Genomic DNA, 14475 nt, shown 5'->3' on the forward strand with positions numbered 1-14475 from the left:
GCTCTTGACTGTGAGCTGTCATATAGCTGCTGCCCTGGCAAGGAAGCAGAGGCACATGCAGCAGAAACAATATGTACAGCAAGCCAGCTATGCTAATCCAGGAGTTTCCCATGACAGCAGGCAGATCAAGTTGTTTAAAATACTTAAGATGCTTTCAGTAGCAAAAGCTTTAGGAGCAGATTGTAGAGTAGTGCCTGAGAAGCTACATACAGATTGCCAACTGCAGAGAGATTGATCTGTAGTCCACAGGCAATGGAAGAGAAAAGGAGTCATTTTACCAAGAAAAACAAATCCCCACACAGAACCATTTATTTCATCTCTATTGTCTCTATGCAGATCAGATCAATACAGATGAATGGGAACATGCACAGGAGTAGCTGAAAAAAATAGAGCTAGAAAATAGGATTCTTTCTGCATTTCCAAAAGTGACAAATGTGGTGGAGTGGCTAACAGCCTCCCTCCCAAAGGCCCTTAGTTCAGTTACAGAGCTGGTGCCGCATGTACTGGAGCAGCTAACTATTGCTCTTTAAAGCCCTGTATTGCCCCTGTGGGTGCAGCTTCCCAAAAACTGGGCTGCCAGCCAAGAGAAACAGCTCTGTGATTAATGCTTCAGTGTCACCCACTGCACATTCCTGAACACTGAGCACAGAATCCCTGCTGTGGTTTACATTCTTGGCCCAACTCAGCATTGATGCAATAGCATCAAGGCCCAGGCACTAAGCCCTGCAATGCATTGGGCCCCCAACTTTAAAAATGCTGAACTGATTTTCAGCTAACAATCTTTTGGGAAGTGCTGGGTGTACATAAGTTTGCTTCCTCCAGGCTCCCACACCAGAGGTTTGGTAGCTCCAGTCTCCAGAGGAGCTAGTATCTTGTGGCTTCTCTGATTACGAAAGGGCTAGGAGTCATCTCAGATGCCCAAGAAGAGGAGGATGAATGCATGACTGGAGCTCACAGTAGCTGGATAATATAGCAGCTATCATGGGAAGGCAACTTTCCAGGGGAAACAACATTGTACTGACAGTCTCCCTCGTAGCTCCAACAGATCAGGCTGGTGACAGAGATAGGTATAAGGAAAGCTGCAGGGATTTTAGTCACTAGCCCTTCTGCAGAGACTATTGCAAGCAAAAGCTGCCAGGCTTTCTTCAGAAGTGGTAGGGAGGGTGCTATGGAAACAGTCAACATTTTCAGAGCTCGCAAAGAAATGGCAACTTGCTCTGGGTAGCACCTCTGGTTTCTTACTGCCTAAGCCATTTTGGTCTCATTCTGGAGTCCTCAATGTCCTGAACAGCATCAGTAGCCAGCTCTTTCCAAAAAGGCCCTGCCTATGCAAAACAGTTGTATTTATTTAACAAAAGCAATTCAGAGGCAGATTTACTTGATTTACTTGGTGCAATCTCTGGTTAATGGCAAAGTTCATTTGTCTTCTCTGTAATGTCTGAGGGCACAGGATGGATTCAGAACACTCTGTGGACTCCTGTACCTCACACAAGGAGGTTGCATTAATTTAACTACGTTGGTTCAAAAAAGATTTAATTAAATCAGTACAACCTCCTCCTATATGCAAGGTCTAAGCAATTGTGAATATGCTTAGGAAGTTTTGACATTCCAGAGGAAGTGTTGTTGTCAGAATCAGTAATCCCCATCAGTAAAAGCCAGGAACTTTTAGGTTTAGTTTTACTAGTCTGTTAAGCTGCCATCAAATGGGATCCCAGACACCACCTGACAAACGCAAAGGCACTGTCACACACACATTCTTTTTCCCAGCTCAGCTCTGCTGCTACAGTGATTAAACTCACTTTTCATCCTTTGCACCAGCAGATCCCTCTTACCAGTGTTTTTCAACCTTTTTGATACTAGGGACTGGCTTCCTGCCTTCCTAAACTGTGTCAGAGAGATCTCAGGGACTGGTGCCAGACCATGGACACTCACTGAGAAACTCTACCCCTTTCCATCTCGCCCCCACACATGATGTTTTCTTCTCTGTTCCGCCTTTTATCTGTTTACAGTGTTTTCTCTCTCCTCCATTCTTCCTCTAGGTGGCCACAGTCCACATCCTGCTCACTTTCCACTTCCTGATGAGAGGCCTTAGGAAGGGGCCAGTGACTGAGCAGGTTTCCCACAGACACAGGTGAACTGATGGCCTGGGATGATAGGAAACATTTGCTGACCATTTCTCAAATATACATTTAGGTTGTGTTGAACAGGGAAGAGGATAGTTTCTCTAAACAGAGGAGTAAAGGTTAAAGGCAGAAGCTTTTAGGATAGGCCATAAAACCTAACCCTAGCCCAACCTGCCCAAAGTATTAGGCAAGATTTCAAAGCTAAGACAGAAGAGCCCAGAAAGACAGACTGTCTAGGATGATACCATCCCATTTTTCTACTGATAAATGAGGGCTGAGTGAGAAAGCGGCCTTCTTGCCTCTATCTACCTGTGATTTTAATACTACCTCTGCTCCTGCTAGTTAGGCTGCACTGGGGAAAGTTGTTGGTTTGCTGCTGCTTTAGGAAAACTGTTTTCTCTGAGCCTGGAATAGTAGGTAAATCTTCTTCACCGGATACAGAGATCTTGTGCTAGTTACTCAGCAGCTTAGGATGTGTAGTTCCAAGTTCTTACTCCAGGGTGAGACATTGTCTGTTCTCCTTGAGCTGGCTCCTGGTTCATTTCTGTCCTCAAAAGCTTTCACTCCATAAAACACCAACATTAGAAACCCTGGTTTGTGGGATTTTGACAGAGCAGGGATAGAAGAGCCAGGGAATGGAGTCCAGCATCCCCCAATGATGTCCTCTTTTTCTCACCTGTGTCTCAGCTGGACCCACAAGCGTGTACACACAGGAGTTACATTAGTGTTACTTATTGCTTTGTAAGAGCTCAGAGTCAATGTAGCTCTAGGAGGCAGCATGAGGAGATCTGAGCGGAGGTCATTCTGTAGTGAGTGAGAGTAGCACCATGACTGTAATGCCTGTGCACAGGAGAAGAACCTGCTGCAGCGAGTTCCTGGGGAAGAAACAAGAAAGTCAGAATAGGCCAGAAACCAGTCCCAATCTGCGTAAGTACAAGGCGCTCAGGAGTTCAATCTCTTATGTGCTTATTGTCAGGAACTGGGCTCTTGTCTGAGGGTACGTCCAGACTACATGCCTCCGTCGACGGAGGCATGTAGATTAGCCAGATAGGCAGAGGGAAATGAAGCCGCGATTAAAATAATCGCGGCTTCATTTAAATTTAAATGGCTGCCTCGCTCTGCCGATCAGCTGTTTGTCGGCAGATCGGGGCAGTCTGGACGTTCCCCTGTCGCCAGAAAACCCTTTTGTCGACCGCCCCGTTATGCCTCATCCCACGAGGCATAACGGGGCGGTCGACAAAAGGGTTTTCTGTCGACAGGGGAACGTCCAGACTGCCCCGATCTGCCGACAAACAGCTGATCGGCAGAGCGGGGCAGCCATTTAAATTTAAATGAAGCCGCGATTATTTTAATCGCGGCTTCATTTCCCTCTGCCTATCTGGCTAATCTACATGCCTCCGTCGACGGAGGCATGTAGTCTGGACGTACCCTGAGTGCGGACACGCACATGAGGCAATGCAGCCACCTTCTTGAGTAGGAAAGATATTCACAATTCTTCCTTCTGTGTGGCAGAGAGCGGTCTGAGAAACCACTCCAACAGGAGGCAAGACTGGATACTGGATGTGGTAAGGATGTTGTGATCGCTCTTTGGAAGACAAGTACTACCCTGGACAGTAATGAAGGGAGAGTTGGGGGGTCTCTCACTGAATGGCAGCAGCACAAAAGACTATATTTCAGGAAAGCAAATGGTAAGAAATTAATAAATCTAGGAAGCAGAGTGCAATGAGAAGAGTTAAAAATCCATGATAATGGAAAGTGACTGAGAAATCTTAAGTCACAATAGCCTGCCATTCCTCTGAAAGAATAATCCCTAGTAACTTGCAGCAGCAAACTCTCAAAGATCAGAGGGTTAAAAATAATTGGAAGTGGCATTGGTTTTGCTGGGAGCTGAATGCATTCATATCAACAGATGAATTCAGTATCAAATTGGCATTGCTTGCTTGCTTGTTTTATAACCCCTCTGAATGTCAATTCAACAAAGCACCGAATTAGGGATTGGGAAGGAATAGATACCTGAGGACAGTGTTAGGTCAGGCACTTGGCTAGACAACACCCTAGACTGAACCTGTTCCATCTAACATGCTCAGAAACCAGCATATTATATCAGAGCTAAGCTGGGGTAAGCCTTTCCGTCAGTGTGCCCTGTAATAACTAGCAATAATAACCTGAGTACCTGGCACAGCAGAACAGACTCTGCTAGATACCATCTCACCTTTCATGGGATTTGGGAAAGGTCTCACCTGTTTTGAGGAATAAAGCAGTAGTGTCCAGAAGCTTTACACCCTGTTGTCTCTCCGACTAGCACAGTAGAAATGCCAATAACCATGATGGAACCACTTACCAAGGATTCTTCTCCTCCAAGAGGTCCGGCACAACGTTTACCAAGGCAATGTACAGGAATCCCCCAGAGGTGAATGGGAGAATCCAAGCTACAGTTTCCCCTGTAAATGCAATGAAAGTCTCCATTAGTAATGAGAAGAGACTATAGAACAAAGGAAAGTAGACACACAGTAGCCTTAGTGAGCCTTACCTGTCCCTTTAGGTGACTGAGAACAGATTGCAAAGCAGGTTCCTAGAATTCCCCCCAGTGCTGTGGAAAGCTGCATCTTGGCTGCGCTCCAGCGGTCAAACCCAGCCCGAAGCAGGATGGCAAAGTCTCCTACCTATTGGAAAGCAGAGTCAGTGGTTATTAATCCTAACTCTCCTGAACACAGAGGAAAACATTAACAAAGGAGTGCCTAAGTAGATTAACACTAGCATTCAACAGGAAGCAGATCCTCTAACAAAAGGATTTTGAAGAATGATGAAGAGCAGAGGTAACCCCCACCAGCCCTCTTCCTGCAGAGCACTTGCTTGAGACCAAGACCTAACATCCCAGCTCCCCTGGCAGCAGGCTGCAGAACCTTCTCACCTCATGTGGGATTTCATGCAGGAGGATTGCCATGGTGGTTAGGAGCCCAACCTGTGGAAGAAGAGAAAAAAATCTCAAAGCTCAATGGTGCTGAGATTACATCCAACAATCCCTTCCTGATAACCCCCCACCTCCACTTGAATGAATGGACTCCGGGGGCCAAGGGTCTATTAGTCAGAAAAGCTCTGTCCTGAGCAGAGATGCTCCCTTTGTGTTCTCCAGTACAGCTTTGTCTTGGCAGTTACCCCTGGAAGGGGGGCTCTTCAAGTCCTTTTACTATGCAGACAGGCACATACTACAGGTGAGAGAACGGTTTCTCCAGATCTCCAGTTTGACAGGTGGGCACAAACCTTACCTTTCTACTAACCAGGAAGCTGGCTGCCACTGCCAGACCGTGTGTGAAGTTATCAATGGTATTGGCAAGCAGGTTAAGGTATCCGCTGATCTATGGAGGGAAGTCAGAGGCATTTATGAGCAAGGGAAATTTGATGAGGTCCAGAGTAGGGGGAAGCATCAGCTACAGCCAAAGGGCAATTTAACCACCCTAAGAGTAGGTGAATCATGGTGGGGCAAGACTGGTTAGTGGCTTAAACCCCATTTCTGCTTCAGACAGGACACTGAATTGCCACATTCAGCTCTAGTGCAGACAGGGGAGTCTTAGGGTTGAGAACTCCATCTTAGTGAGGAAGGGGAAGAGAGACATAGACACACAAAGCTTTAAAGAAAGGGAGTGATGTAAGAAAGAAGCTTACTAGACAAAGGGAAGAAAAGGAAGGCAGTCTGCAGGACTATAATAAACAATTATAAACATCAGATTTCAGATGATGCCCACATTTTCTTAAGTGATTGGGTTCTAATATAAATAGAGTCTGTTTTCTAGTCAATTACATAGTTTAATATACAACTTGTCAAATTTCTCCTGTGCAAGACATAGGAGGTACAATGCAACAGAGCTATTGCTGCTGGTGGAAGCTGAAATTTACTTTTGGTGGCAAAGAACTTAACATATTGCATTAAATGCAAAAAACAAGAATTCTGTAGGTTTCTTTTCTTTAATGGGGGAAAAAAAGGAACATGCTAACAGCGCCTAAGCCAATTTAAATTTTGATAGACCTGCTTTAAGACTGGCTACTGCCTATTCACAAATAAACCCTAGTTGGGATGATTTAGATGGGTTTGGTGTTGCTTTGAGCAGAGATTGGCCTATATGACCTCCTGAGATCTCTTCTAACCCTAATCTTCTATAACAGCCTTTCCCAAAGTCTGGTCTGAGGCCCAGTACTGGTCCTTAGAAAAAAACAAAAAACGGTCTTTAGAAAAATTATCGCACACGATCCTATTAATTTGTGTGATGGGGTAACAGCACCCCGCACTGCTAAGCATGGTGGCGCAGCCCTCTTGAAAGAGAGCACGCTGTGGCGGCATCTCTGCTGGGCATGCTCCCAGGCGGCAGGGCTAGATCCAGCGGGCGCTAGGACCCAGGGAGAAGGCTGGGTGCCATGCGCACCAACACTGAACGCCCAGCGCCAGCCGCAGCCAGGGGAACCGGCACCGGCCGATAAAGCGGCCAGGATTGGGGCAAGGAGGAGTGGGGCGGAACAACTCACAGTGTGCACCGGTGCAGAAACGCAGCTGGTGCCAGCCGATAAAGCAACCGGGATTGGGGGGAGGGGGGGGAAAACAACCCACTGGACAGGTAGGGCCAGTGACAATTTGCATATTCATCATTTGCTTAATGAATATGCAAATATGCAAATAAATGTCACCAGTCCTCCAAAAGCTTGTGAATGGGTTTACTGGTCCCCAGTATCAAAAAGATTGGGAACCACTGTTCTATAACATATAAACTCTTCTAAACAACTATCAATAAGTGCCCACCTGCTGCCTGCTGGCTTGTTTCCATCACTGATTTTGTGTTTTCTATATTGCTCACCAATGTACAATTTAAGTTCTGCACAAATTAATTAGATTTACATAGCAATGTCTCTAGTGGACTTCATGGAGACTTTTGAGGTTCTAAGAAACTGCTTTCGGTATCCCATTCCGGCTAGTGGGAAAACATCATCACAAGAAAAGGTCCCACAGCATGTGCTAAATTGGTCTGGTTTTGGATTAGCCTAAATCTTTTGGAAGCTCATTCCTTCCATAGCTGAACCTGCTTGATTGAGAATAATCTCTTGCTCTTGTGTACTTGGAGTTGTATAATCCTAAAGGAGTAAAGTTGTTTTAGCGGGTCAGGATGGAGATGGAGTCACCATAGTTCCCTCTAAGGAGCATGCCTCCTTGGCCATGCAGAAAAAATTCTAGGCCCACCCACCTCCTTTGCAGAGCCACGCAGCAGCACTCACCACTCACTTTCCTGCTGGAAGGTGAGAGACGGGTTCCTGCTCAGTGGGTGGCTGCCCTGGCTGGAGCTGGGGTACAGTAAGTCTTTGGTGGGTGGCTAGAGCCACAGCTGTGGTGAGTCTATTCTTGCTGGGGCAGCCTCACTGCAGCCCTGGTTCCAAGTCCAGCACCCACATGGGCAGGACCGCATAGCAGGTGGCTGCCCCAGTGTGCTCCGGCTAGAGCCACAGCCATGGTTGCTTGTAAACAGATAAAGATTTCCTCCCTCTTCTGTCAATGCTCAGTGTGGTGTTTTCTACCCCATTACATCTTTTTAATGTTATAGACATTTGTATTTAGTTATGTGCAAAGTTAGCATGAATCTGTAGAAGATTGCTGGGATTATTTGATTTTTATAATATTCACATCAGTTTCACAGATGAAATATTCAAAGGGTTCAGTTAAAATTCTTGTTTATTTTCCTAGATCATTAAATCACACATATCAGTAGATAAATTAATTGAATTATTCTGTGACTTTACCAGCGGTCTTAAGTACAGAATTGTGAATCTGATCCTCTTTTTCTTACCTTGCTCTTTTTCTACAATTGTATTTGTTACACAAAACACGGCACATTGTTTAACCTGAATGAGTACATCATTGGGTTCAATAACAGCGTAAAGACAATAAGAAAGAGTTTCTTGGATAAGTACACATTTAAACTATACAAGAATTTAAATGTTGAAATTAAGACCCTGATTCACAGATGCACTTAACTGTATACTGAAGTCAATGCAATTTAATCATGTGTATAATGCTAATCAGGTACTGTGTAGGGCTGGAAACATCAGCTTTAATTTTAAATATATTACTGAATATTTTTCTGAAATCAAATTTAAATAAAGTGTACATCTCCGTTCTAACAACTGCTTGTCCTAAAAAGAAATTATTGCAATCATGACAATAATATCAATCTGTCTGTTAAAAGTTAAACTTCCAAAAGGATTCACAAAGACGACACATTAATTTGTAATATACGAAATCTGATACTGAAATATTGTTTGTATCATAACCATTTCAACAGCAACCACATGCCACAATAGAATGTTGTGAACTTCCTCTGAAGTCAATATAGTTAGTGAGAGGAGGAAGCAGAATGTAAGAAAGGCCTTATGCATAAGTTGGCTTAATGCCTTGGTTAGTGGCCAAATCTGGGAATTAAGGGCCAGATTTTCCGCTGGTAGACGTTGAAACCAGTGGAGCTAATGTGATTCATACCTACAGAAGTGCTACATGTCTAGAGAGGCAAAGGGAGACAAAACACGTCTGATGCAAAGCAGCTGGAGCAAGGACTGTGTGGTGGCCGCCCAGCTGCTCCTGGGGTGGGCTGCATAGGTTTATTGTAAACTGTATATGCACTGTATTCTTTATTTGTGGGGAAAATGGAAAAGTACAGGAGAAATTTGCCTATCTAACTGAAACTATTTTGCATTCTAGCTGAGATTCACTAGATAGTGCCTTTCTGGGCTACACAGGAGAATTGATTTTTTTAGTGTTTTGATTTCATATTAAATAAACATTTAAAGTCATGCACCTTGTTAATTATCCCTTGTTTTAGTATTTTCTTCCATAATATTTGTATATAAGTAGCTGGCACATGTCCAGACAAGCACACATGACCTCAATATTGGTGCACAAGACAAAACTCACTCCACTCATGGATGGAAAAATCTTAGAGGAAATGGACACTGGCAGTCACTAGTGTGGATGGGACCTGGTCCATTGATGGCTTTGAAGATCAGGACCAGGGCCTTGAATTGGCAATGGAAGCAGATTATGAGTTAGTAGAAGAACTGGAGCATGAGGTGAGGGTGGCCCAGATTTTTTAGTCTGATATCTAAATGATACATAAAATAGGGCCTCAGTATTACTTCTGCCTTCAAGATCAGATGCTGGGAGTTAATGGCAATCCACTTTGGATTAATGGTCTCAATCCTGTATACTGAGGGAATACTACCTCCCCATTCCAACTGGATATTCCCTTCCTTATACATCCAAGGACTGAATTCACCTTCTCAGAAGTACCGCAGTAGGAGCTAATTTTTAAACTGACTATCTGCCATGGCCCTTACATCCTTCTCAGAGTCACTGCTCTCCACGATATAGCCCCCCATTTCTGAGATGTGATTCCTCGATCTTCGTTTCTAGATGTATGACCTTGCATTTGCTTGTTCAAATAAGCCCAGCCCACCTTATTTAATGTTTCAGGTTGATATTATTTACTGCTCTAACAATTTGTGTCATCTGCATATTTTACTAGCAATGATGTTATGTTTTCTTTCAAATAAATGAAACAAAATATTAAATAGCAGTGGGCTGACATCAGATCCCTGATGCACCATACCTTAACTGGATGGTGATTCCCCGTTTACAATGATGTTTTATGATCAGTTAAACTGTTTTCAAACTATTTAATTTTGTATATTGCTAATTTTATTAGAAAGCTATTTGGAACCAATTCAAATGCCTTACAGAAAAACACTATATGTTGACAATTACCTTTATCAACAAAACTTGTGATCTAATCAAACATTACACCAAGTTTTGCTGACAAGACCTATTTTCCATAAATCAAGTTGGCTGGCATTAGCTATGCTACCATCTCAAGTTTTTACAAATTAGCCTCACATCAGCATTCCTATAATTTTGCCTGGGATCAATACCAGGTTAATGAGCCTGCAGATTCCCAGATCATCCCACTTACTTTTAATATGGCACATCATCATATAATTTTTTTCACCTTTAGATACACTGAAGTCGTATCTTCTAATCTAGCCTGTGCACTATTCTACATGCACACACAGTCGGGATGTTAAAATTAGATTAATCAACTAATCAAATAGTTGATGGAATTCCATCGACTATTCAATTAGTCAATAAGGGCTCTTCCACTTTGAAATGTAGCAAGAGCCCGCCTAGGCGTTCTGCCTTTGAAACATACAAGAGCCCCAGCGTACAAGAGTACATTTCAAAGGTGGAACACCACTGCTGCACCCTTGCCCTCTCCCATGAGATGGAGCTGGGGGGAAATCAGCTTTTAAGCCAGCTCCCCCCAGGACCCCTCCTCTTCCACCTTCCTTGCTGCCTCTTTCTGATAGAGGCAGCAAAGGTGGAGGAAGCAACTAGTCGACTATTGGATAAGCTTTTGCTTATCGGGGAGTCAATTAGTCATTTACATCCCTAACAAAGAGTATGTGACAGTCACCAACATGAAAAGTATACAGTAAACCAGATTTACACAGCATCCTACATATTAAAGTCTAACAAAGAGTAGCAAAATAAATTTAAGAAATAGGCAAAAGCAGAGATTTAAAATAAAAGGATATAGAAGTAAAAGAGAAAAGGGAGAGTTTATAAGAAGCTTTTAATGGAAAGTGAAGTCAAAGTGAACATTGACCAGCCCAGTTAATCACATTTTATGGTTACCCCTCCCCCTCACTTCCTTCCCTACAGTTTGTCAAACTTATTTGTTGCATATTGCCTTAAATGTAAAATGCAGGCTCTGAGGCAGGTATGCTCTTAATGTGTTTGTACAATGTCTAGCACAATGGGGTCCTGATCCTTGACTGGTGTCTATAGACGCTTCTGGAGTACAAATAAAATAGTGAAAATTTTCTTTCATAAAAAAGTCACTGAGGGTATGTCTACACTACAAAGTTAGTTCGAACTAACGGACGTTAGTTCGAACTAACTTTGATAGGCGCTACACTAGCGCTCTGTTAGTTTGAACTTAATTCGAACTAACGGAGCGCTTAGTTCGAACTAGGTAAACCTCATTTTACGAGGATTAAGCCTAGTTTGAACTAACTAGTTCGAATTAAGGGCTGTGTAGACCCTTAATTCGAACTAGTGGGAGGCTAAGGCTTCCCAGGTTTCCCTGGTGGCCACTCTGGCCAACACCAGGGAAACTTGTCTGCCCCCCTCCCGGCCCCGGAGCCCTTAAAGGGCCACGGGCTGGCTACACAGTTTGTGCCAGTTGCAAGGCTGCCGGCACCTGTGCCAGCAGACCCTGCACCTACCACACCATGAGCCAGCCACCCAAGGACACCCAGCCCTCCACTGCTCCCCAGGACCAGCCTGGCGGCTCCCAGGAGCCTGCCCGGGGGCGCAAAAGGCGGGCGCCCGCTTGGTCAAGTGCGGAGATCGTGGACCTCATCGAGGTTTGGGGGGAAGCCTCCAATGTCCACGATCTCCGCACTAGCCACAGGAACGCGGCCGCTTATGGCCGCATGGCTGCCAGCCTGGCCGCCAGGGGCCACCAGCGCAGCCGGGAGCAGGTGCGCTGCAAGATTAAAGATCTGCGGCAGTCCTACTCCCAGGCCTGCCAGCCAGGGGCCGACCCGGAGGCCTGCCCCCACTTCCACGCCCTGGACCGCCCCCCGGGACGTGATAGACCCCGGAGCAGAGGGCCCGCTCCAGGAGACGGAGGAGGAGGAGGAGGGCTCTGAGAGCCAGGAGCCTGCCGCCAGCCTGCCCGGGACCCGGGACCCCCGAGGCACCCCACAGAGGTGTCGTCCGAGGCCGGGGAGGCGTCCACCTGTGAGTACCATCGTGTTCCCCTTATGTGTACGGGGGGTTGGGGCGAGAGGGAGCCCCGGGACCGTATGCCTGGGCCTTGCCCACCACGGAGCAGCAGCTGGGGATCCTGCAGGGGCCCTGGCCTTGCAGAGGGGAGCTGGGTTTCACACACCTGGGCCCCTGGGGTAATTGACCGCTGTTCTTGTTGCACCACAGCTGCAGCACCTGGGCCTGCAAGGCGCACCACCCCGCCTGCAGCAGCTGCCTGTTCCCGGGCAAGCAGGAGAGCCAGGAATGAGGAGGAGTACCAAAGGCGGCACCTCCGGTTCATGGATCACCAGCTCCGCACCCAGGACCACTGGGTCCAGGAGGACCTGAGGCTGCGCCGGAGGAGTCTGGAGGCCCTGGAGGAGCAGGGCCGTGCCCTGCGAGGCCACCTCCAGAGCCTGCTGGACCGCTTCCCATTTCCTCCTCCCCCTGCTCCTCCTGCTCCCGCTCCTGCTTCCTCCACACCCCCTGTCCCTCCTGCCCCCCGCTCCACAACCATTTCCCACCGACGCCCCCGGACCCGCAGTGTGGCGAGACGGGAGTGGCAGCCGGATTCCCACCACTGAGCTTTCCTTTCCCTTCCTCCCTTCCCTCCCCTCCCCTTCCAGCTCCCTCGTCCCAGGTTTCCCCCTCCCCACTCCCAGCCTCCCTCCCCCCACCCCACTTATGTTAAATAAACATACATTTTTGTTTCAAAAACAGGTGTCTTTATTTGACAGTAGGTAGGGAGGAGAAAGGGGAAGGGGGGTAGGGTGGAAGAAGGCCCCAGTGGGGCATGCAGGGAGAGGTCAGTCCTCCTCCTCCACCAGGAAGCTCTCCTGCAGGGCTTCCCGGATCCGGACGGCCCCCTGCTGGGCTTCCCGGATGGCGGCGGTGCGGGGCTGACCGTAGTGTCCAGCCATGCGGTCAGCCTCAGCCATCCAGGCTGGCAGGAAAGCCTCCCCCTTTCGCTCACACAAATTGTGGAGCACACAACATGCTGCCACCACGGGAGGGATGTTGTGCTCGGCCAGGTCCAGACGGGTGAGGAGGCATCGAAAGCGGGCTTTCAGTCACCCGAAGGCCCCCTCCACCACGATGCGGGCCCTGGTCAGCCTGGCATTGAAGGCCTGGCGGGAGGGATTGAGATGCCCCGTGTAGGGCTTCATCAGCCACGGCTGCAGTGGGTAGGCGGCATCCCCCACCAGGCACACGGGCATGTCCACGTCCCCGACCCTGATGTGGCGGTCGGGGAAGAAGGTCCCGTCCTGCAGCCGCTGGCACACTGAGGAGTTGCGGTACACCCGGGCGTCGTGTGCTTTGCCGGACCAGCCCACATTAATGTCTGTGAACTGTCCCCGGTGGTCACACATGGCCTGCAGGATCACGGAGAAGTACCCCTTGCGGTTGATGTACCGGGACACCTGGTGTTCCGGGGCACGGATGGGGATGTGCGTCCCATCGATGGCCCCCCCGCAGTTGGGGAAGCCGAGGGCGCCGAATCCCCGGATGACGGCGTCCGGGTCGGCGAGGCGGACCACCCTGCGGAGCAGCACCCGGTTGATGGCCTTGACCACCTGCGGAGAGAGACACAGCAAAGCGACAATCAGTGGGGCGCCCGGGTGGCTGGGAGCGTTCGTGCCCTGGCAGTGCCCCGCGCCCCACTCCCGGTAGCAACCCCCCTGGCGGCATGTAGTACGGCCGGGACAGACCGACCCCTCCGGTGCAGAGTGCTTTCGCCTCCTCCCGCCCCCCCTTTGTCCCTGGGGCGGCCCATCCACTCCTTGCAGCCCTCCTTCCCCCCGGCTCAGTGGCCGACGAATGCCATACCTGCATGAGCACCGCTCCGACGGTGGATCTCCCCACGCCGAACTGGTTCCCAACGGATCGGTAGCTGTCCGGCATGGAGAGCTTCCATAGGGCGATGGCCACCCGCTTCTGGAGGGGGATGGCGGGCCTCATGCGAGTGTCCCTTCTGCGCAGGGCAGGGGCGAGCCACTCGCAGAGCTCCAGGAAGGTGTCCCTCCTCATCCTGAAGTTCTGGGTCCACTGTCGGTCCTCCCAGCGCTCCAGGACTATGCGGTCCCACTAGTCGGTGCTGATGTCCAGACGCCAGACGCGGCAGGGCACGCCGGTGCCGGGGCGCTGCCGCGGCTCCTCCACGGCCCCCAGGGCGGCCAGGCGGAGAGGCAGGGGGCTGACGTGCACCAGGAGGTGCCAGGCAGCCTCGAGCCATTGGTGGCAGGCTTGCAGCAGCAAGTCCAGAAAGTGCACCAGAAGGTGCAGGGCGAGCTGTGGCTCCATGTTGCCACCTGCGGCGGCGTCCCCAAAGGGAAGCACCGACACAGACAGGCACAGAGACCAACGCTTTGCTGTCCCTCGGCGAGGTTGGCAAGGAAGCAAGAAAAGCTGAGAACCGGCTGTCCAGGGGGGGTCCTTTTAAGCTCGAGGCTCAGAGAGCCTCAGACAGCAGCCACACAAAGCAACTACTGACCTGATGCCCTGCCAGAA

At 48.6% G+C, this 14475-nt stretch overlaps 1 protein-coding gene across 5 annotated transcripts in view; it reads right to left on the reverse strand.

Annotated features, from left to right (window-relative positions):
* Positions 1–291: 291 nt before the first annotated feature.
* Positions 292–14475, reverse strand: part of SLC39A13 (solute carrier family 39 member 13) — a 28440-nt gene continuing 14256 nt past the window's right edge. For all 5 annotated transcript variants that reach the window (XM_075927456.2, XM_006113436.5, XM_075927457.2 and 2 more), the window contains 5 exons: positions 5390–5479; positions 5035–5085; positions 4654–4786; positions 4465–4564; positions 292–2998 (listed from right to left, as the gene is read on the reverse strand). In XM_075927456.2, the coding sequence (XP_075783571.2) occupies positions 2923–2998; positions 4465–4564; positions 4654–4786; positions 5035–5085; positions 5390–5479 (450 nt within the window). In that variant the 3' untranslated portion in view covers positions 292–2922. The remainder of the gene's footprint in view (positions 2999–4464; positions 4565–4653; positions 4787–5034; positions 5086–5389; positions 5480–14475) is intronic.

Source organism: Pelodiscus sinensis, chromosome 5 (genome assembly GCF_052426305.1).
Source record: "Pelodiscus sinensis isolate ZL-2025 chromosome 5, ASM5242630v1, whole genome shotgun sequence".
Classification (NCBI taxonomy): Eukaryota; Metazoa; Chordata; order Testudines; family Trionychidae; genus Pelodiscus; species Pelodiscus sinensis.